The 25029-nt window shown below is 38.7% G+C and overlaps 1 protein-coding gene across 1 annotated transcript in view; it reads left to right on the top strand.

Annotated features, from left to right (window-relative positions):
• SEMA3E (semaphorin 3E) overlaps positions 1-18417 on the top strand; it is a 143578-nt gene extending 125161 nt beyond the window's left edge. Inside the window, exons 14-17 of the mRNA XM_051644194.1 lie at positions 2547-2713; positions 11025-11092; positions 12595-12734; positions 15299-18417. Of these exons, the coding sequence (XP_051500154.1) occupies positions 2547-2713; positions 11025-11092; positions 12595-12734; positions 15299-15751 (828 nt within the window). The 3' untranslated portion in view covers positions 15752-18417. The remainder of the gene's footprint in view (positions 1-2546; positions 2714-11024; positions 11093-12594; positions 12735-15298) is intronic.
• Positions 18418-25029: the final 6612 nt, after the last annotated feature.

Raw genomic sequence — 25029 nt, 5'->3', positions numbered from 1 at the left:
GACATTTTTCAGTGGTGTCTAGTGATAGGACAAGGGGAAATGGGTGCAAACTAGAACATAGGAGGTTCCATGTCAAGATCAGAAAAAACTTCTTTATTGTGAGAGTGACAGAGCACTGGAAGAGGCTGCCCAGAGAGGTTGTGGAGTCTCCTTTGCTGGAGACATTCAAAACCCGCCTGGACCCATTCCTGTGTGATGTGCTCTAGATGATCCTGCTCTGGCAGGGGGGCTGGACTAGATGATCTTTTGAGGTCCCTTCCAATCCCTAAGATTCTGTGATTCTTTCTATAGGTAGTGTAGAAACAAACTCTAATGGTGATTTAGAGGACAATCTTAGTGTAACTATTCTGAATTATTTCCTGGATCAATCTAGTTTTTTTCAATCTGAAAAGCAGCTCTGGATTGTCTAACACTGCACCTAAGATTATTTGGAGAAAGGCTTTGGGGTCTTTTCATATATTTGCTTACCTTTGGCTCTCACTGAAGTGCCATGGTAAAAGAGGGTTGTTGGAAGAGTCAAAAGGAGATACTGCATAAAAGTGAAGTAGTCTTCCTTCATTACATCCAGCTCTGGAGAGGGCTGCTTATTCTACTAATTGAAGAAGTATATGGAAAATCTGGACACAATGGAAAAAAAAAAATTTAAAAAATTGACAAAGCAATCTAGTGGTTGAAGAATAAACCTTGTCATGAGAAGTAAAAGTAGCTTACATTTTCAAGATATCAGAGCAAAGACAGAAAAAGAACAGGAGAGCCAGATACAAAATTTTACTCAGCAAAGTGACTTCCTAGTATCTGTGTATAGGGATTCTTGAATATTGATGGCAAAGCAGTATCAAGATTAAATAACCAAGTTAAGATTGTTGAATATAGATCTTTAAATAAGATGCAGTTTTCTGGTACTGAGGACAATTAAATGTTGCAATACATGTTTGGGACAGGGTTGGTACCAAGTAATTTTGTCTTTAAAATTATATTGTAAGCAGAAGTATAACGTAGTTGAGCTTACGTAAAAAAAGTTGCATAGCTTCTCTGCTCAAGCATTTTTGCTGGTTTGTGAGGAGACTTCCTTGCTAGCTTTGTCTCAGTATCCTTATAACACTAACCAGTCTTCACTAAGTCAGTGGTACAATGAAATACTATGTTTCAGGGCTGAGCTAGTTATCTGCAAAGGCTGGGAAGAATGCTCTTCTTTGATGTTCAGCTGGCTAGATATCAGATGTTTTTTGCCCTCCTCTGAACTAAAATTTAGAGAAGTCTTTACCCCTACTAAAAGATGAAAGAGAAAAACCCATCTTGCATGTCTCATTGAGTGTTGTTCATGTCTTCTGTGACAATCACACTGCTGCCACTCCAGACAGGAAAGAATTCCCCTTAAACACGGTTCCTAGGTTTCTTCATTCCACTTGGCAAATTGTATTCCTGCTACTATCATCTGGTTTACCTCAGCTCAAAAAGTCTTCAAGCATTACTGTTACCATCCTCTCCTAGTTTTAAATTTGATCTTTTCTCTCAGGTAAATTAGCCTAAATGAGTATTTTCCAGCTTTAAGAATTTTAAAATATCAGATTTTTAAGGCTTAGTCTAAGAGTGGGAATTATGGACTAAGTTTGGCCACAGCTTAAGTGTTCAATAGGACTCCTTTTTCTGAGCAGTAAAACCATGGCATTGAGCCATGCATAAGCAGTTCCTATTGCAGCATACTGCATATTTGTGTTCACTCCTTTTACATTCACCACCAACAAGATTTTTTCTCAAATCCCTGTAAATTCAATCTATTCTTTTCTGAATTTATTATGCCAGCAACTCATTAATCAGACTGATCATCTTTGAAAAGGATGTTTGTGTGAGCTCAGAAGATTCAGTCTTTGCACTAAGACTGAAAAAAATCCCAAAAGCCTACAAATAAAAATTAAAGAAGTAGATTGCAGCCACATAATTTGTAAGGAAAGATTACACAGTGCCAGGAAAAAAAAAATATCTTCTGTACACCGAGGGACAACCCAAATCAGGATAATAAAAAATCAAAGTACTACTGTGCATGTGTATATGTGGCCATAATGTAAGTAGCCACATCAAGAGTCAAACTTACTTGATAAGTCCTACTTTAAGAATGAGGTTGCTTACAGCTTTTGCAGATTTGAACTTCTTTGTTTAAAGTCTTCCATGTTAAGTCTTTGTTTTGCAGATCAGTTAAACAACAAAGAAGTGTAAAGAGGGAGGCATCAGGAAACTATCTTGAGGAAGAGAAAGAAACTTAAAACTCGGCCTATTCAAACCCGGCTTACAAAGCTGAAACTTCAGAAGTGAGAAAATGCCAAAATAAGCTTGTTCCTTTTGCCTTTTTTCTCTCTTCTGTCCTCACACAGAGGAGTGTGTATAGTCAGATATTTTCCTACAGGGTAACTCTGCCTCCCTCAGGGCACAGGCTGGATGCACAACCAGCTAGCAACACTAAAGCTAACATTGTTAAATAACTCCGTAAGTAAGAGAAGTTGTAGTGGAAGTTCTAGGAATTTAATCGTACATGGTGTGTTTTTTTCCAGCAACAGCTCTATGTTGGATCTGAGTCAGTCATAGCACAAGTGAAGTTCCACCAGTGTGACATGTACGGCACCGCCTGTGCGGACTGCTGCCTCGCTCGGGATCCCTACTGCGCCTGGGATGGCATCTCCTGCTCCCGATACTATCCCACAGGGATGCAGGCAAAGAGGTGAGAACTGCTGCTCTCTCCAACAACCTTTTCACAAAATAGCTACTACTATGGAGTTACAACAGCAACACAAAGTACTTTGTGCTTTTCCTTCGTAAAAACAACTGAGCAGTAAGATGTGTTAGCTGCTAATTTATTAGCACAGATACAGGGGATTGCAGAGGACACAAATGAACAAGACAGGATAAACTGCAGTACCAGGAATATTTTTATGAATGAAGCAAAGTCACTTAATTATTTGCAGTAAGTTTTAAGCAAATCTCAGTTTCCTTATGCATCTTTTGGTGTGCAGAGGAAGGATTAACTACATTAGGCCCCTATTTTTTCAGAAATGAAGCCGAGTATCTGCAAAAGCTAAGGTCAGCCTTAGGCTTCCTCCACTGATTAAAACAAGTTACTCTAGATGCAAGTTCAAAGCACAAACATAACTTATGTGTTTTAATTCTTCTCTCTCTCACCAGTCACAGCTCAGCCTTCACACTTTTGTGCAATAACTTCCCATACACCTGTCCTCCTCCCTCTCAAACCCAGGTTCTCCAGTTCAGCTACAAAGATACTTGATCAGGCAACTAGAATATGCATATTTTAATCCAGACCTTTTCACAAGACTTCGATTCAGTTTTGCCACTAGAGAGAGCAATTTCTAACTTTAATCAGCAAAACTTTGGTAATGTATCACTCAAATCCTTTCTGTGGCTTTTTTGCAATTACTGTTTCTGCAAATATATGTTTATAGATACTAGACCTACATGGACTGCAAGGATTAGAGTGACTTTTAAATTTATTTTTCTTACCTTGCATGCCTTATCTTTCCATGAACCCAAATGCACTCAAAAGAAATGCAGTGCTGTCTATGGTCAGGCACCACAGACATTTCTCTGAATTTTTCTAGAAGATACTAAACACAAAGCATTGAATAACCTGACTTTTTGGGTAGAGCACATTAAAATATAAAAAATTATAGACAGAGCCAATGACTCAGCATAATTAAGACATTCTCAGACTTAGTACACTAAGGCACATGTCAGGGTTACATTGTCTTTTCATGCCTCTTGCAAGCTGACCTAAGAGAGGAAGTGGGCTCTGGTTGTCTGCTCAGTGTGAGAAGAGTCTGGCTAAAATTTTCAGGCCTCAGATTAAGAAAAATGTGCAGCTACATAGTGAGCCAAGGAGATGAATTTATTACAGTGTAAGTATAAATTGAGTTACTGTAATTATGAAGCATTTGGGTTACACATCTAATTATGTCAAAGTTCTTTTGGAAACAGGGGTGTTTACAATCTCATAGCAGCCTGGTATGACTTTATCAGCATTTACATCTTTCTGCTGGCTACTTATTGTCTCAGAAAAGAGAAACTCAACATTCTGAACTCTGTTGTACATTTTTAGCATACTTCTCACCTAAGACAATTTCCAGAGTAGCAGCTCTTAAGTCCCCTGACACATGCATTTATGCAGGGTTGAGTGATACAGACAGCACCCCAGGCACCTTCCCGTGCCTTAAGTCCCCATCCTTCAGCAGGTCAGTCTCTAAAAGAAGAACATATGACTGTTGTCATCCTGCTTCTCTTAAGATAAGCACTATAGCAGAAGGGATTTGCACTCAATTGAATGTTCTTGCAATCTGCACAACTTGTTTTACATATGAGTCTGAATAACAAACAGCAAGAACTAATCATGTTGAGAGGGATGGATATTTGCTTTGTTCACTTCAGCTCATAGATGAAGTTCAGAGCATTTTATACTTATGAGCTTACACTGTGTGGTACATGGAGAGGCAGGGAGAGCTACTCAGGACACACGTACGGAAGTTGTTTTAAGTTCCCTCCTGTTGTACCAGGTGGAAAGCACTGCTGGAAAAGACAAGTCATGACAGAGTCCTAGAATGATCTCTAGAGGTCCCTTCCACCTCTGATCATTATATGGTTCACTACAAACCCCTGTAAAAAGTAGCCCCCTTCAGATACTGGAAGGCTGCTATCAGGTCTACCTAGAGTCTTCACTTCTCCAAGCTGAACAAGCCCAACTCTCAGCCTGTCTTTGTAGGAGAACTGCTCCAGCCCTGTAATCATCTTAATGGCCCTCCTTGGAACTTACTCCAACAGCTCCACATCCTTCTTGTGTCCTTTCTGGGCTGCGAGCACACATTGCACAGACTGACTGGTGTGAAGTTCCCCAGGTCTTCCTTTTTTCCCTTTTTGAAAATGGGGGTTATGTTTCCCCTTTTCCAATCAGTGGAAACTTCATCAGACTTCACCACTTTTCAAAAACTATGGAAAGTGGCTTTGCAACTTCATTTGCCAGTTCCTCAGGAGCGGCATTGTCTGTGTAGGCATGTCTCAGTAGACAACATGGACTTTCCTGATACCAGGTGACCTTGAGCAGGCATTAACCCTGCTGTGACTGCCCTGGGCTCCAGATACAATTCACACTATGTCCCAGCATACACATTTTGCTTTGGCCTTGTCTGAGGGTTCGACATTTTTGCTCAAGCTGCACAAGGTAGTAAAAGTAATGCGAGTACAAGGGGCAATCAAGAGTACTTTTTCCTCCTGTTCCTGCCAGCCCTCACTTCATTAGGACTTATGGAGCTGTTGCCTTACATTTCAACACACTTGAGCTGGCTTTAACACCACCACTACCTGCTCAAATGTGGCACTCATACAATCCATTCAGGTAGGCTTTTTGGCTTTTTAGAGCAGTCCTGCTAGAGCAGACCAAGCACTGCTAAGAGCTCCCTTTAATTCCAGTCCTACTGGTGAAGAGTTGAACTGAAGCAGGGATGTACAATGTGCCCTCCCCACTTCAATTCAAATGCTATCTGCTTTAGATCCCAATTCCTCCAAGGTTTGACAAGTGTTTAGAGAAACATGGAATAAGAAAACCCCTGTAAACTAAGGCATGTACTGGATATAGAGAGAACTTAAACCTAAGTACAAAAAACCCTCTACTTGACAACTAATTTGTTGAACTGTGAAAGCCTATATTATAATTCCTTGCAAGTGCACAGCCTGGAGAATTAGATATAGGATTTAATTAAGGACATATGACAACTGAGCCCAAAATCCAGTATCTTGACACTGACAGTGCACCACACTAAAATGTCTTGGTAGTTACAGGTGTACAGCTCCTGTATACTGAAAACACTTCTAATGCCAGAAGGAAATGATATGCATTCAACTTTCATGAAGTGTGCTTGAGAAAGCAGAGAGGTTCAGAACGTAAATAAATGCCTTAGTTCACTTTTCCCTCTGCGATCTGATTTAGGTGGGTTCATTTTTTATCTGAACAAGTTCTAAATTCTACAAGTGAGATTCTCTGCTGTGCTAGCCCACTGAAAAAGGGCTGAAGTAAGTTTAAGATGTCTTTCAGCTGGGGTAGCTCTGGTAACCTGCCATTCCTTAGCTCATTTTATGAGGATAAGAGTCACCCACCTGCCTCCTCTCCCTCTCTGGCCTCTTTTTCCACCACCCATTCCATGAGCAAGCACAAAAACATGCTCTTCATCACACAGTTAGCAAGGGAGCTCTGAACAGAGGGGATGTTTTTCCAAAACTATGGGGTTTCAGTTTTGCCCCTTTGCTACTGGCACTGGCTGGAGGGAGGCAGCAGAGCTCCAGGGACAGGCAGAAGAGGGGGGATGGGGCAGGGGGGAGCTGCCTTCTTGTAATAGTTGGGCAACCCCAAACTCAGACTAGTGATTTACATATGCAAACTGAAATTATGCCTTTTTTTTCCTGAGCCATTTCAACTGTACCTCAATTATCCTTGGTAACTAATAAGGAAACATAAGGAGGATAGTGGTTATGATAACAACTGCATTGCTTTCTTGCAGATAATTTCTCCTAAGTTCCCAAAAAGCACAGAGTGGCAGACTGAAATCCAAATTCATGATGATATAAATTGCAAAAGACATTTCCATATATTCAGTACACTTGCTAGTCACTGAAAATTGTTCTTATATTAATTTATCTCATTATTTGACTGGTATTCTATTATTCATGGAATTCTGAATGAAATTCAGAAAAAATAATACCAGGCTTATGTCAATATTTGTGAATTACATTTCTTTCTCAGCATCTCCCTCTTTCAGTATCTCTCCCCATTTTCCCTTCTCTTAAAAGAAATAGCAAAGCATGGGCAAATGTATCTTCCCCAGTCTGCACACATAACTGCAAAATTCCATCAAACGTTTTTTTAGTGAACAGTTTGAACAACTGAAGAAGTATCCTGTCTTACACAACTAGGATTTTTATAGCTCAGCAATGATCTTGAGGAACTGAAACATAAATAGTACATACCTGTTAGCAGTCCTGTTCCTGCTAGATAGGGCTTCTGGGCATGATGGCAGAGGGGTTTTCTTGTTTGTTTTTTTCCAAGGCTAATGTCTATAGTATTTGTGTATATTTCTGCAAGAGAATGTCTCTTCAGACTAACCTGTATACACAGATATGCAAAGCTAATGGCAGCAATGACACTTTGCAAAGATATCAGAAGGCTTGGCTGCAGCATCTGTATATTACAATGAGAACTCCCAGGGCATGACAAAGCCCTGTTGCTGTCTCAGAATCTCTGCGGCTTTTTTGTAACATGCATGTATTTTTCACATTTCTGCCTAAAAAGCCCCATACTGTCCCCAGTGAATTTGCAGATTCCCCTGAAACAACAATGGCAAAACAATGGTTCTGCGCTAAGTATCAGTAAAGGTTAGAATCGTAGAATGGTTAAGGTTGGAAGGGACCTTAAAGATCATCAAGTTCCAACCTCCCTGCTATGAGCAGGGACACCTCACACTAGACCAGGCTGCACAAAGCCTCATCCAACCTGGCCTTCAACAGCCCCATGGAGAGGGCTTCCACAACCTCTCTAGGCAAGCTATTGCAGTAGCCTACTACCCTACTACCCTCAAGATAAAGCTGTCCTCTTGGTTCATGTCATGGTTTTGGTCAATAACCAGGTGACAGATGCTGTTATCCTCCCATTACCCTCCCAGAGGAAGAGAAAAGAGAAATAACGGAGAGAGATTTAAAGCTAATAAAAAATCCCACTAGAATAGGTTTAATGAAATGAAAAAAAGGAAGAATAATAATAATGGTGAATGGCATACAAATACATACATATGGAACCTGAACTCCTCAGATGGTAATTACTTCCCAACCAGAATAGTCCCTGAGTCCAGGGTCCTGGCAAGAGTCCACAAAAAAACCTTGGAGCAGCCACATTGGTCCTACTCAGGAAGGCAGGCAAAGGCAACCTGTCTTGATGAACAATGCACTTCTCCAGACAGAAAACAGGATGCAACAACAGCAAATTACAAACAAGTACACTCAAAGCACACTAGGCAGAGAGGCTAGAGCTTGGGCTCCCTGAAGCTCCGTTTCATACTGAGCCCATGGGCAGGAGCACTTTGATTGGTCCATGTGGGTCACTCGACCCACCCTCTCCTCCCCACAGGCACAGCTGCCCCCCATGGTAACCACCATCACCTCAGGCCGGCGGCAGCCGGGGGGTCCTGGGCTGTCCCAGATCAGTTTGGCCTTTGAAAATTTTTATCCTGGTCCTCTCAAACCACAACAGCACCACTGGTTCAAAAGTCCATATGGGTGGCAGAACCCGGAAACTAATCACTGTCTACTATCAGTTTAGAAATATGAGTAACAGCCACAGGGAAGATCTTTAAATAGTGTAAATCTATGTAGTTGCAGTAAATTCAATTTGAGCCTATAAAAAATTCTGCCTTTTTTGTTCACATAGGACTGGAAAAAAGCATTATTTGAGTAGTAAATGCAGAGAATAACAAAACTGCTTGGCTTTGCTTGTTTCTATCATATATAATTCATACTGTACAAATACCTGCTGTGTAGTGTTTGCTGCATTCCATATTTCTGTTAATCTGTTATGTATGGCTTTGGTAATAGTGTGTAGAATTACTCTTTATGCAAATCTAGGAAAGGTATCCTTAGTATAACTGTATTTCATGTTGTTGGAAATACTACATCTGGCAAGATAAAACATTCCCATAAGCTCTTTTGTTTCCCCTGTAAGCAATCATAATTTTATATATCAGGATACTCAGATTAAAAAACAACAACAACAACAACAACAAAACACCAACAACAACAACAACAAAAAAAGAAATAAAAAAAAGAAAAATAGATAAAGGCACAGTTCTGGGAATGCACCATAAAATTAAGATTTTTGTAATTTTTCTGTAAATGTACATAAAAACACAAAGCCCAAAACTCAGAATATTTTTTCTCTCAAAAACAATCACCCTATCTCCAGGTCACAGCCAGGGAGGGCTCCCAGGTGCTGATCACAGTTCTGCCACCAGCTCAGTTTTGTCTCATCCCACTCAGTGGTTTTCGAGGGAGGTGAATCTTTTATACCCCAAAAAGTCGTGAGTTCCACTTTGGCAGCAGTGCTTGGTGAAAAAAGAAGCCACAGCAAATGCTTCATTAAGAGCTTACCACTTAGATGCTAATTCATAGTAACCTGTGAATGGACCAAATGGCTAGGATTTGGTGACCCTTTAACTAGTAAGAGGAAAGGAGAGAAAGAGAGAAAGAGAGGAAGAGAGAGAAAGAGAGAGAAAGAGAGGAAGAGAGAGAAAGAGAGAGAAAGAGAGAAAGAGAGAGAAAGAGAGAAAGAGAGAGAGAGAACGAGAGAAAAAAAGATAAAGAAAGAGAGAGAGAAAGAAAGAGAAAAAGAAGAAAGAAAAAAAAAGAAAAAGATAAAAAAGAAAGAAGAAAAAAAGAAAAGAAGAAAAAAAAAAAAAGAAAAAAAAGGAAAGAAAAAAAGAGAAAAAGAGAAAAAAAGAAGAAAAGAAAAGAAAAAGAAAGAAGAAAAAGAAAAAAAAAAAAAAAAAGAAGAAAAAAAAAAAAAAAAAAAAAAAGAGAAAAGAAGAGAAAAAAGAAAGAAAAGAGATAAAAAGAAAAGAAAAAGAAGAAAGAAAAAAAGAAAAAAAGAAAAGAAAAGAAAAAGAAAGAAAAAAAAAAGAAGAAGAAAGAAAAAAAAAAAAAGAAAAAAAAGAAAAGAAAAGAAAAAAAAAGAGAAAAAAAAAAAAAAAAAGAAAAAAAAGAAAGAAAAAAAAAGAAAAAAAAAAAAAAAAAAAGAAGAAAAGAAAAAAAAAAAAGAAAAAAAAAAAAAAGAAAAGAAAAGAAAAGAAAAGAAAAGAAAAGAAAAGAAAAGAAAAGAAAAGAAAAGAAGAAAAGATAGAAAGACAGATGAGGAGATAGAGCAGATGTAACACCACCCTTCATTCCAGCAATGTCTATTTTAGCATATTGTTTGGCTCTGCCAGCCTCCAGCCTCAGGTCCTGGTCTGTGAGTGGTGGGTCGGCAAGTGGGTGGTGCTTTCACCCCTTTTATAATGTCCTGTCCCCCAGATACCTCCCTCAGGGCAGCAACATGCAGTTGAGCTTCTGCATTTGTGCAGTTTGTAATTCTGGAAGGTTCTGGACTCAGCAGCTGCACAGTCTGACGTTCCAGAGGTTTCTGGAAGGGGGCTGGGGTTTCTTCCAAGAGCCCGGGTGGTTGGCACGTGTGCAGAGCTGCGGCTGGAAATTGAACAGAGGCAAGCCAGAGAGGAACGAGGGAGCAGGGTAGCCTGCCATCCTGTCTACACTGTTCATGCTTGCCTAACACAGGACTCCATCCTGAGTTGTTTGAGACACAGCAAGAGAGGTTCCACATACCCTTGCAGGTCACCCAAAAGTTTCTGACAAGTTTGTAGGCATTGGCAAATCATGAAGGTGTCTGTTTCCCTTTTGAGAAAAAAATTCTTTAACGACTGTTTGCTGCACAGATGTAATAAAATGAAGTATTTGATCTGCTCTTTGAGAGTCCCAAGTGAAAAAAACATAACATGAGAAAGCTAAAGGAACTACCATTCACACACATGGCATATTGTTTTAAACTAAATATATATATATTTCCATGTGTTCCAGAGAAGGAGAACCCAGAGGCAGGCTAAAGGTCCCTTTGACTCTTCTTAGCACTGAATGCTGCCCAGCTGGTTCTGAGGATCTTGGTTTAGTATTTATAACATCAGTGTAGTTATATAAAAACTGGATAGGTAGTTTTGCCTCTTCCCCAGACAAATGCGTTTCTTTTTTTCAGACATGAGATTCCCTTTAGGTTGAATACAGAGAATATACTGCTGCACAAATAAGCACTTCTCATAACAATGCTAACTTTTTAAGAATGAAATTTAACGCCTTATGTTTTTAATGAATGCCTCTTTAGCATAAACCAAACAATCTGTAAGCTAAACATGTTGTCTCAAACAATTCCATTTTTTCCCCTCCAGACGTTTCCGCAGACAAGATGTTCGCCATGGAAATGCAGCACAGCAGTGCTTTGGCCAGCAGTTCATCGGTAATCTACACACACATTTACAAATCGCTAGCAAATGCCTGGAGCAGAAAGCACAGACTTTGCCAGGAGTATGAGCCAGGCCATGATCTCACCTGAATTTACTGGCATATTCCTATTGCAAGTTGCAAGACTCACAGGGATAAGTCCATGTCATCCAGGTTAAAGAACGACTTTCTTTTGATGGAAAGTCAGGTCTGTACTATCTGAGTAGTCCCTGCAGCCCTGTCATTCAGAATATGGATGTGGCTAACACGTCTCAAAGGCTTCCAACAGAAATACAAGTGAAAAGATTGGAAAGGGACAAAAAAAACCCAAACGGCTGCATCCTGGGAAAAAAAATGAAATATTGCCAGGACACTCAGCCAGAACTGAAGGTGCTCCATAGCACAGACATGAACAATGACATGTCAGAACACAAATGTGTATTTATTATAATTTTCAGGAATTATCCTTAAAAAAAAAAGATGGCTTATTGTGTCTAATGCTGTTGTCTAAACCTTAAAAAGTGATAATTTCAAACATTGGTATTGGGAATGGCAAAACCAGCAGAAAACAGTTGCCTGGACAACCTCAGTATTTTCCAGGATAACACTAAATATATTTATGGAAGAAAAAAAATAAAATTAAAATGCTTCTTTTAGATAGCCAGAGAAAAGGTATTTTAAATTATGCCTTCTTTAAGACTGAAGTCCACTGGAAGATGTACTAGATTCTGGAAAAGTATGCTCAAATGTGGAATACTTAAAATGTGAAATAATAATTGTTTGTTAAGTTTGAAATACAACAGAGAAAGCACAATGATATCACTCTGTATTTTTAGGGACATAAAGATGATTGGTCTCAAGAATATGTATCACTATTATGGAATAAAATTATTTCATTAATGAGGCAATTGAACTCCTCCAGTGTAACATCTAGCTTATCTTTCTCCAGATGTTTTACTGGATGGAGAAGCAGAATTGAGTTTTGATTAATTTCATTCACCTTGTTTTTATTACCATCCTTGGGCCAAAACAATGTATTCATTTTACATTATATAACATGCTTATGCATAAAATTGCTAGCATATTTATAGTTTTTAAGAGTTTCATTCTGCAAAAGGCTACGTGCTCTTATTTTTAGCCATAAAAACATTTAATTATTTATTATGCTTAAGCATATGTAAAATCCTCTGATTTCACTGACTGAAAATGAAATAGATGAACTATTCATAAGAACCAGGCACAAGCAGTTAGCAATGTGAGAAGCTATCTGTCCTCTGTATATATTCTTAGCTGAATCAAGGCATGATTGGGTCCATTTATCTTATGGCTAGATCCTGTGACAGTCTGGGATTATGGGAATAATCACTTAGCAGGTCAGACCTTTACCAGGCAGTACTTTTCAGTAACTGTCTGGTTGGATCTGAATGAAACTTCACTCTTAAAAGTAAATAGACCCTGAATAAAGAGTGTAACAAGTATTGGCAGTAACATATATTTTTACAACATTTTTCCTTCCAGGTGAAGTCCTGGAGAAGACTGAGGAGCGACTTGTTTATGGAATAGAGTACAACAGCACCCTTCTGGAGTGCACCCCTCGGACCTTACAAGCAAAAGTAATCTGGTTTGTTCAACGAGCACATGAAACAAAGAAGGAAGAGGTAAATATTCTTATACAATAGCTTTTAAACTAAAAGAGCCCACTATTGGGAATATTAAGTCTTCACTGAAAGGCCTGTCATCAGTTGCTGAGATGTACATGTGCGCCAGGGAAAACCATTATGTCCATGTGCCATCTTGAATTAATAGACCTGAGGATTTCATCTGACATTTGCATTCAGCATCTTGAACACAGTTGTTAGATATTTAATGAAACTTGAATTAAGATCTTTAAACAAAAGAATATCCACCACTTCTCTTGGTATGTTAGCACAAAGGTGAAATGTGTACATACTGCTCCCAATGTTAGTCGAGCCTAACATCTATTCATTCTTGCTGTCTCACCATCACATTACAGAACCTTCTGAAAATGGATGTTGGTGGATTCTTTGCCTCTTTTACGTGTATTTCCCTATGATGAAAGTGCTTCATAAGTGTTACTAGATGTATTCCTCAATATCTCTCTGATACACATCAGTGTAGCTGTCCCCACTTAGAGTGCAGAAGGATGTAGGGAGAAAAGCCTCAGGCAACCAAAGGGTAAGGATGGTTGCCTTACTGCTTAGGCTCTGCTGCAAATGTGATCTCTAGAATTTATAAGCAAGAGATCTACCCAGAAGCTTGTCAATGGAGGCTGCCTTTGAAGTGAGACTAGATGGTGTTGCAGTTACAGCTAGTGGTATCACCTCATGCTAAACTCAGCTCCCTTTGGATGGGTAAAAAATGACTAGTAAACCAGTGAGTACAAAAATAACCAAGGATGCCACACTCTTCTTTGAATATCTAAAATAAATAAAGATGAATGCCAGCTCCATTTCAGGCACACTTGCCTGAAGTTTTGTCCAAATCCCAAATCTCTGCATGGTTTTTCACATAGTATTTCCTCATGTATGTAGCTGAAAGATCCTTATCTATGCATAATCATTCTCAAAATATTACTATAATTCAGGTCTTACACAGAAGGTACTGAACTGTGAGGTGGAGAGGTTATCCTACTATATGTGCATCCTATTAGACCCAGTAGCTCGGATACTGGACACCAGGGGTGTAAATTTGAACAAACTTTAAACTTCTAGTATGTCTTTATATTACAAGGATGAATTTGTTTTAACATTTCTCCCTAAAAGTTATTCCATTTTTCATGAAAAAAAAATATATATTTGTTAGAAAAAGACAAATGAAAGCAGAGAAGTAGAATAATAAAATTCATAGAATCACGGAACAGTTTGGGTTGGAAGGGACCTTTAAAAATCATCTAGTCCAGACCCCCTCACAATGGGAAAAGACATCTTTCACTAGGTCAGGTTGCTCTAAGCACTGTCCAACATGACCTTGAACACTCCAAGTGATACAACAGCCACAAGCTCTGTGGCCAAACTCTTCCAGCATCTCACCATCTGCACCATAAAAAAATAATTATTCCTTATATCCAATTGAAATCTACCCTTTTTCAGTTTAAAATCATTGCCCCTATCCTATCACTACAGGACCTCATAAAAAAATCTCTCTCCATCTTTTTTCTAAACCCCTGTTTAGAAAACAGGGGCCACCACAAGGTCTCCCCCAAGCCTTCTCCAAGCTGAACAACCCAAATGTCCTCAGTCTGCCTTCACAGGAGAGCTGCTCCAGCCCTCTGATCATTTGTGTCCTTCCTCTGGACCCTTTGAAACAGGCCCATGTCTTTCTTGTACTGAGGACCCCAGAGCAGGATGCAGTACTGCAGGTGGGGTCTCATGAGAGCAGAGTAAAGTGTGACAACCTTGTACCTGCTGGCCATGCTTCCTGTGATGCAGCCCAGGACACAGTTGGCTTTCTAGGCTGTGTGTGCACATTGCTGGCTCACATCTAATTCTTCTTCCTAAGTCCTTCTTTTCAAGGCTGCTCTCAATCCGTTCATCACCCTGTGCTTCTCTTCTGCTTAGTATCAGCACCTTAGTGTTAAACGGAAAAATGAGGATTCCATTCTCCTCGGCACTTCTGTTGCTTGGATTAGACAGCTCAGGGCTCCCTGCTTACTGGTATCTGTGAGTGCCTCAAAGTTAATAGCCTAGCTCTCAGGGTCTGTAGGGGGAACTCAGACAACAAACTGAGTTTGAGATCACAATGGTCCTGTAGTTAGATATACAAATACTTATGAGTGCCTCCTCAAAAACCTTTGTCAATATATAAGAGAATTCAGAGGGACATTTATTGCAGGTCAGCTGGCAAATGTCCATTTTTTTTAACATCCAGTAGTTTATTTGCATGTTTCAACCTTATTTCTTTCTGAGATTGAGCCACAAGTGACTAATCCATGCTGGGAAAACAGGAAACTATCTGCTTCACTATCTGTTCTTCCATGCTTGCCAGATTCTCTAGACAGCTTTCTTTTCACAGCTCTCTCTCTTCTCTACTTCAAGTAAATATTATTGTTTCCTAAAAACTATTAATTAAAGGATCGTGGTTCTCTAATCTTCCTCTGAAAATGTAATATTATATGAATGAAAATGTAATACAGAAGTAATTGCACTAATTTAATGTAATAGTAAAGGCTTGTGCTCTACAACTGCATCAATTTGTTTTTCAGGTGAAGACAGATGACAGAATAATCAAAATGGACCTTGGCCTCTTATTTCTGAAGCTGCATCGATTGGATGCAGGGACCTATTTTTGTCAGACAGTGGAACACAGCATTGTTCACACTGTCAGGAAAATCACTCTGGAAATAGTTGAGGAAGAACGCGTAGATGAAATGTTCAATAAAGACTATGAGGAGGAGATACCTCACAAAATGCCATGCCCGATGCAGAGCAGTATACCTCAGGCATCAAAGCCATGGTACAAGGAATTTCTCCAGTTAATAGGTTACAGCAACTTCCAGAGGGTTGAAGAATACTGTGAAAAAGTGTGGTGTACAGATAAGAAGAGAAAAAAGCTGAAAATGTCTCCATCCAAGTGGAAATATGCCAACCCACAGGAAAAGAAGGCAAGGATCAGGCCAGAGCATTACCGATTGCCCAGGAACATAGTTGACTCCTGATGGAAAAAATCCATCCACACTTTCTGGGTGACATTTTATTTGGACTTAAGTAAGAGGGAGAAATCAGTCTTGGTTTTGGTAAACAACACAGGTTTATATATATAAAATATCAGGACTGCAAACAAAAATGCTATAGTAAGTTATACTCTACACTCATGATGACTGTTTAGAAGCATTTTAAACAAAATCTTCCTAACTATCTGATTCTGAGTAGATCAATGCAATCAGAATTTTGCATTATGGGGAATGTGACAACCTTCAGACTCTGAGTGCTTGAATCAGTTTCCTGTGTGGACTGTGCTTGCGCTGTATATTGTTGCACATGATGGCATATTTAAGCAAATTAAAATAGCGAAGTATTCGTAAACAGATGAAAAATGTAACACATCTTTTCTTCAGTTCACAAATTTCTCATGCTTCTGAAAGTGGCACGTCTTAAGATCTTTCCTTTTGATTGTGACCTGTCTGAGTTCATCACTGAGAACAATTTGTTGTGTTAATGCAATGTTCTGCTATTTCTAAAGACAATGAAGGGAAATCCTGCTTTCTTCCCACTGTTTTGTTTTGTTTTGTTTTTTGTCTTATCAGTCATTTACAAAGCCCAGTGAGCTCTCACAGCTAAGTAATACCGCCTAGTAACTTGATGTAAGTCAAATGCATGCCGAGAACACAAACAGAATGAAATTCTTCTATTTATCTATAGAAAAAGCTGGATTAATGGTTTAGGTAGAAAGCGATTCTATCCTGTCACTAGTCATAGACATTGACTTAGTATTGACACGAATTAAGGGAGTGCCCTCTTGTGGCCAAACAAAGCAAAATCCGGTTTTACCACCTATTTTCTGAAGAAATGTGTGTAACAAAGAGCTGCTTTGTTTTCAGCACACACTTCTAGTTTCCACGTACTAAATCCACTGATTTAGAAGGCAGTGATGGAAGACATGTATACTGAAAAAAACAGCATATAAAGTGAGCAATGTTTTATACTGTTAACACACTTTTGGGGGAAAACGCAGTCATAAAAATTTGGGATGTATATTAAAAACAAGAACAGCACTGTGCAGCTGTTCTATGGTCTCAGTGTCTGATCCAGGTAAATCTTTTCCTTCTATGTGATCTCTGGTCAAAAGGGATGCTTTACTGTTCTTGTGTGTGATGCCAGGAGAAGAGATCAAAGAATTAAGTCACTTATGATCTAGGTCTTTCAAGATTTACTTAGGGGAAAAAAAAATAAAATAAAATTTAAAAAATCTCTTTTTAAGTGCAAGAAACCAGATGCATAAAATGCATAGAAACTAATGTTTTTTTTTTCAACTGAAAATTAAATAGGGAAGTTGTAAACACCAATTATTCACAAATGAGTTAACTCCTAGAATGAGAACATGATGCCAGTAGGGGAAATCGCCAAGCTGATACAGATTTAATGCCACCAAGAAAGTATATAATGGATTTACCAGCCACAAAGAAGTTCATGTCAAGCTGCAATTTCTAATCAGGAAAACAGAATTGCATCTTAGTAGGAAATAACAGCCTAGATAACAGATATTTGCTAGGTTTGCTGTGCTAACAAAGGCAGCAATCAATGCTGACCCAGTGTTTTCCAGGCAGGCTGTGCATGAGAGGATCTCGCAGTTCTTTGTCAGGACCTGCAAGCTTTGCTCTGCTCCTCTGGGAACAGAGACTGTCCCAGTGTTTGAGAGCTGCCTGTGGGCACTCTGTCAGAAACCAGAATAGGAGGAAAACAGGGTTTCATCTTGTGTCAGTATAATGGCACATAAACCTTTTTGTGAGCCAGTTGTGTTCAGGAAACCAGTTTATCTGAGGGTTTGCACTTTGTTTAGCTAGAATGCCTTTCTTAAGAGTTTAGACTGGACACTATGTGCAGCCCTGCAGGAATTCTTGCAGTTGTTAGCTTTGATCTGATACAGAAGCCTGGATAAATTCACTTTTCTGTGTCGGAAGTAATGGAACTTAGGTGCAGTTAGGATGCTCTGTTTACAGTAATACAGAAAGTGCTTACACTGAAGGCTGCAGCAGAGAGAACATACATAGAACAAGAATCCCTGATTTTTATTTAATCCTCTATATAACCCTTGCTGGCATCCTTAATGGAAAACTGTTCAAACAGCACTGAAATAATTTTCCTATCAATTATGTAGTACACTTCTTTTCAACAGTAATGGGAGTTATATTTTCCTTTTTCCAATTCATTTTCTAGTATCTAGTGCCAAAGGTACCATTAATGGACTATTAGAAAGGAATAACAGCAGCTCAGCCTGATGGACCAAATATAACTTTGAAACTCACTCTGAGATTTCGGGTGGAAATCATGTGATATGCAAATCAGGATTCCTGATTTAATACAGAAGTGTATTTTTAGCGGTTACATGTGGAGAATTACATTAAATTTTTATTTACCTTTTAAAATTTAATATTCTAGCTCACATCTTACAACTTTCATGGCTGCAGTGCCTGTGAGAATTCAGAACTACAAGGTCTTGTTCAGAGTGCTATGGCATCTATGGAAGAAGAGAAAGAGTGACAATGTATTTTGGAAGGATATGCACAAATGTGCTCGTATGCAATGTTATTTAAAATGCTTCTTTGTATATTTGGGGGGCATTATCTGCTTCTTTTCATTTGGTGTATTTTGTATGTGCATGAAGTGGTCAAATTATAAATGTAATTAAGAACCATCTTTGGCTGAAATAATCTGTATTCTTTCCCATAATTTATTTTCACCAGACAATATGATTATGTGTACTCCACTAGTCACATATTGTTATTTACAGATTCCCTTCATCATGCATTTTATGAGCAAAGATCTCAGATCAGGACAGAGGGATATTAGTATGTAGTTGCCTAGTGGGAAACAGTGGCACAGGCTAATGAGTAGGTTCCGTTTGTTGAAGTCAGGTAGATGTGGGAAAGTTATGATTAGAGCAGCATCTGCTGCATGAAGGTATTTTGAGAGTGGAACATGGTCACTTAAACCCAGAAGGTTCTAACTGATGGAAATTCACTGAGAAACAACAGTTTGGATAAAAGTTTAAACTCTTCCCTGCTGCCTGATGAGGGACAAGGATCGCTTGCACTGAACACTTTCTTTTCTTTACTTTTGTTCTTTTGTTTTCAAGGAGATTATTCTTACCTTGTACAAACTACTGTGGTCTCAGACTCTGCTGGGACATCAAGAAAGGAGGGTGCTAGCCTGCTGTGAAATTCCTGGCTTGTATATCTCAAAATAGACTTTTAGGACCTACCCAACCTCTCTGTAATATAAAACTGAGCTTATGTTGGCAAGAGAGAAAAAAAATTGCCCTACATCCAGGTGCCTGAATAGCAGAGGTAACAGTCCTATTTTAAGAAGTACTTGAATTAACATAACTAACATAGTTGTAAAATTCCTCTTATTTTCTGTTATTTTGGAGAAAAAGTTTTCTTTCCCCAAAAAACAAACAAACAAACAAAACACAAAAAACAAACAAAACCCACAAAAAAAAACCCTGTCAGATTCCCTTTTAAAAATCCATTAATCTCCTTAGTCTACCTTGGAGCTATTTATACAATTGTATGTGTCTGGGTCCAGAAGGCACAAATGCCTCTGAAAGTTGCACTGTCCGGATAAGAGGCACTGAAAATGAGCATTTCTACAACTGTAACCTAGCAGGATGTCTGCAGCTCCTATCAGCCCTGGGATTCTGTTCAGTTCACAAAATTACTGCTTTCAAAGGAGAATTCATGTTCACTTAACACAAGTGTTTGTCATAAATGAATCAAATCAAGACAAGTCTTACCTTTGGGTGATACCTATTTTCTCTACTGGTAACGATTAATTTTTCATTTATTTATTTATTTTAAGGTAATGAATTATATGTCTAGCACTATCAAGAGAAAAAAGGCAGAGCTAGAATCGTAGAGTCATAGAGTCTTAGAACTATTCAGGTTGGAATAGACCCTTGGGATCACCAAGTCCAACCATCATCCCTAGTCTACAAACTTCTCCCCTAAACCATATCCACCAACACCACATCCAAACGACCCTAAAACACAGCCAGGGATGGTGACTCAGCCACCTCCAAGTGTCAAGTAAAGCTGCTAGTTGCTATGAGTTTTACAGTGATGCACACATTTCTGAACAAATTTACCAAACATCAACCAAATCCATCACTCTAGTCCCTTATTGCAAAACAACTTTCCCCCTTTGAGATATGACTCTAAAGTAATTTTGAATCAGGAGATACATTGTTATGTCTTCACACACATGTGCTCATAATGTGCTGAAGTGAGAAGTGCAGGACTGAGCACAGATGAACACAGCTGGAGCACGGGAGCCTTAGCTGCCCAGTTCCTAGATTTCCTGAGACTCTGCTCCATACCTAAAAAGAGCAGATTTAATCACAGGAGGAGAAGCCTGGATTTGTGAATTGTTCGGTGAGTCACAGATCCTGTTTCAGAACATCTGTGGGCTGAAGAGCCCTTGTAAATATCCTGTTTCAATAGAGTTTCCCAAATGTAACACCCAGGAAACTCAATTGAAACAAAATATCTGTTTCCTTCTGATGTCAGTTAACTGCAGAATGCCATGCCTTTAGGAGTGTTCTTGCACATCTTTGAAAAGCTGGGTTTAAAGATGTACAGTCAAGGATTACATTTAAGATTACATTTGCATATAAATTATGAACTCTCAGAATATCTCTAGTCCGTTTGAAATTCAGCATATTCAACAAAATCACACATATAGTCCAGGATTATATTTTATCACTCTGAAGAATTAAATTTACCCAGTGCCCTCAATATGGATTTCAAGTGTGCCTGTGAAGGCACATCATAATGTCAATCATCATCACCTTCATGATAAGCTGCAGCAACTGTAACTCACTGTCTTCTCCTTTTCCCAATAAGAGATGAAATTTAAAGACCAATGGGCACCACACCATGAGGATTTTCTATATTTTTATTTTCTAGACATATAAAAGGTGCCATTAATAATCAGAATTTTGATAATACACTGTGGACATTGTCAAAAACAAGGTAATGGAAATATCCCACCTATAGCTTTAATTGAGGAATCCAGATCATTAGTACCTAATTTATTGCATTTTCTTCTGCATAAATGTGTTATTTACTACATTATTACTTTGCAGTCATTAAAAATAATAAATATTTGATAGTGCTTTTTATGTTAAAAATTAGCTTAGTTTCACAACAGCCACCAGAGGGATGGAAATACATTTTAACATCCCCACTCTGTTGTTTACAGCAGCAAAAAAAGGTCTATGGGCAGACAAAGGTCCTCCACGATGCAGTTCAGTGTTGTGCAGACAGCAGTGCCAGGTGAGTGGGCAAGTGAAACCCCCACCGTGAGATGCTGTATAGACCTCCCAGCTTGTGCTCCAAAACAGGGTGCAAGGGCGTGTTTGTACTCACCATGACTTTCTCAGGCAGCTTCAGTTTATGGGAGTATAGGCTAACACATCCTGCCCCATCATTCCTTCTATAGGGTGGACACTTTTGGAAGAGGATTAAAATGAAAAATCAGAGGTGAGTTAGGTCCATCAAGGAGCTGAAATCTTCTTTACAGTGATGTCCATTCAGGGTCTTGTCAAACTGAGTGCAGAGTACAGTCCATATAAACATCTAAAACACAAGAGCTTGTGGTTGCTCAGGCTTCTTTGATTTGGTGGTTGGGGTTTGTTTTAGGTTTGTGGGGGGTTTTTTTGGGGGGGGAAGTTCTAGTTTTGTTTGATTCATTCATGTTTTTTTTCTTCTTTTCCCATGTAATTGCTGGAGAAAACCAGACATTTTTAGATTGCAGTCTATCAGGTCCTTTTTAGATGTGGTCATTAGGATAAGAATATTCATGAGATTTATTACATCATGATGCTTTAAGGCAGAAAGACCATTTCAAGCTTTTTTTTTTTTTTTTTTTTCTTAAAGTAAATATAACAACATATCTGAGATATCAATATAGCTGAAACTATTCTAACAACTACTGAGCAGTTTTGTCTTAGAAATCTGGCAAATAAAGCCAGCAGGAAGGATGACATTGACAGCGTTCAACAAAAAAATATATTTGGGGAATGGTTTAGAATGGAAGGATTTTCTTGTTTGGTTTTTATTTGTTGTTTTTTACAGCAGAAATCCTAAAGTGATGTACTCATTAATTCAGAGGTTATGTTTCATCTGAGACTAATTTTAAGAAAAAAACATTATTATTTAGATTTTCTTGGAAACTAGTTGAATTATGTGCTCACTCCCTTTTATATCACATTTCTATGAAAAAATATATTCATAAACCTGAAGTATAACTTTCAAAGAATACCTGCTTTTCTATTTTCCTACTTTTTAATCATCTTGAAAAAGAACAAAGGTGGGTTTTTTAGCATCTAAAAAATACAGAAATTCTTTTATGTGCACTGACCTTTTAAGAGTGTACGTGCACATGGTAAAAATTCATTTAATCTCCAGAATGAAAAATATTTTCTTGAAATTATGAATGTTCCAGCCTTGAACATAAGCATTTCTGTTCTGTGCTCTGGCTTTTTGACTGTTTTCCACACTCTGGGGGCATGGTTATGTGAATTTCATTAAGCATTACACCAGGCACACAGAACTGTGAGCTGAGAGATGAATATTCATCTGTGAGTTATTTATATTGATGTGGGGTTAGAGTCTGTAATGATTTCAGAACAGCTTGCCCACAGAAGCTTTTAGAAAAGACCTTGAATTGTGATTTGTTATCATAGTTACTGTGCCTGGGTGGATAATGAATTGTGGGAAAATTTTTCATTACATAGAGAATACACTCCAGAAAACAAACAAACAAAAAAACAAAATAAAAATAAAAACATCAAAATATTTTTCATTCCATTTATCCTTTTCAAAGCACTTGAATTAGGAAATCATTGCAAGGATGGTCTTTCTGGTCTTCCTCCATGTTTCCTGGCTGGTTAATATGGTCACCTGTTGTGTCTTTGGTGGTGAGTGTAGGATCAGTGAAAGCAAAAGCCCTTCCCAACCTCCTCTGTAGCTGTCAATGGGGCTGAAGCTTCCAAGAGAACTGCCACTGCTACAGCTTGGGCCAGGGAGCATGGCCCAGTAGAGATGACTCTTCACCACTGGCTGTTTTCAGTGTCTTCAAATGCAGTTTGCTCCAATTCAGGGGGTTAGAAAACACACAAATTGTGAAGCCTTCTGGGTGATACTGCAAAAGCTGTATGGCAAGAGCAAAAGGTGCTGCATTAGAGGGTGCATTAGGGAAGTGGATGGAAGATGTGGGGAACCATTTCTCATTCAGAATGAGTACTTGCAATTCAGTGCATTTAATATTGTACAATGCAGGAGAAGGAGACAGGAAAAAAGTTTTTCTTTGTAACTTTTGTATTTTGAATTTGCCCTCTTGGCAAGCTGGTTTTGCAGAATCAAAGTAAGCAAATAGCACTGTTGGGTCAGCAGATGTCATATGCTCTACAGAGCTTTCCATTGCAAAGCAGCCTGCACAAAAATTATACAAAGCTCTCAAGAAAAAAAAAAAATAAAAAAAATAAATCAGTAATCCTGGTGGAGCTGACTCTGCATGCTGGCTGCACAGGAATCATGTTTAGTCCCTCTTCCATTTGGGCTATAGGGGAAATGAGTTTTCTTTCCTTCACTAGGCATAAGGCTATAACAGTCTTTCAAAGGTGGGAGAGCTGAAAAACAAGCTATAATCTCCTTCTGGTCCCATACTCAGGCCATGTTGTGGAAATCTCTTCTTACCTGAAACTGAACCTTCCTATCATCAGCATAGTAAAGGCTGTTCTTCCCACACAAGGTCTAGACAGGTAAATAGACCAAGGTCTTATTAATCAAGGACATAGCCAAGACAGTGATTTATGCAGCACAGATGGTGGATCTTTCTTTAATACATGCAAGACTTTTACCTTAAATAAATAAAACTAACCTGCTGAATTTGCAGTCAGTGGATATTTTGGAACAGACTTACAGAAGTTGCTTCTGCCTTTGCTTTCTTTGAAGTCAAACTATTTTGTTTCTTTCAGCAAGAGTTGGTTATCTTCTAACATGACAAGTCTTAGGGCACACAATAAGAGGTATTTCTATTGACTGTAGTCCTAAGAAGAGGTTTATCTCCCATGTATTCACTATTCTTTCTGTTTTTTCTGGTGTGCAATACAAGTGCTGCAGAAATAGAACTTATAGATATAGAAACAAACATCTTACTTGCATGTACTTTGTGTGACAGAAATGAGACTTTACTGTACAACGTAGGGATTATCAAATACATGGCAAAAGAAGAAACATTTCCAAGCACACATTTCAGGCAACTGAGATAGGTCCTTGTGACAAAGCCTTCAAGTTATTCCTCAGTATTGTGTAATTTCCAGCCTCCTCTTTAATGACAGGAGCAGATAGTTGCCACACAGATCTCCATGCTAAGCAATCTATTCACATTTTGATTTATGCTACTCCAAGGGTCAGACTTCTGTTCAAAAGAAAAATGATTTTAAATCAGAGGCAGGATCTAATAAAGACTGCACACCTTTACCACGACAAGGCAGGATTTGCTTTCTGTTCTACCAGGAATTCTTTGGGGCTTTCTACCATAATTAAATAACATAATCTCATCTAAGGTAATTTTCCCATGAAAGGGTGGATCAGATGATCTTTCCAGATCCCCTCCAACCTGAGCTGGTTTGTCATTTTGAGACTCTGTGAACACCACAGTTCAGTTAATTACACCACATTTAGTATGTGTTGAACACAAAGTAAAGCTACTTATGTTTTTGGCTTCAGATTTGGGTGCCAGTCAATTGTAAAATCTTTCTCTTATTTGGTCCTCAAAGAGACATGTCATGCCTCAACAGAGACAGTGTTGACTGCGCTACATTCCAAAGTTCCAAAAGATGGAGTTAGAAGGGAATATTTCACACAGGTTAGTAACAGCAATGACAGCTTCTGAGAGATCCACACAATCCAGCTAGGCCTTAGCCATGTATGATTTTCCCATCCCTCTGTGGGATTTAAATGGAGAGCTACTCTTGACTTGTTAGCTCCACTGCTAATTCTTCTGAGTATCAAAGGTGTCCAGAATAGAAAAATATACACCTCCTGGTAGGCCTGGGTCACAATGATGTAGAGGTGACACTGCTGGTAACCCTGACATGTGTACCTACTATAAGACTTGAAAGCAAGCCCTGTAGCTACTCCAATTATCAGAGCTTCCCACGCATCAAACATCTGATGGATCTACCTAAGAATAACATTAACAAGGCAGA

The sequence above is a fragment of the Apus apus genome, chromosome 1 (genome assembly GCF_020740795.1).
Source record: "Apus apus isolate bApuApu2 chromosome 1, bApuApu2.pri.cur, whole genome shotgun sequence".
Taxonomy (NCBI): domain Eukaryota; kingdom Metazoa; phylum Chordata; class Aves; order Apodiformes; family Apodidae; genus Apus; species Apus apus.
Note: the sequence above shows the minus strand (reverse complement) of the source record. Positions and strands in the feature narration are given on the sequence as shown.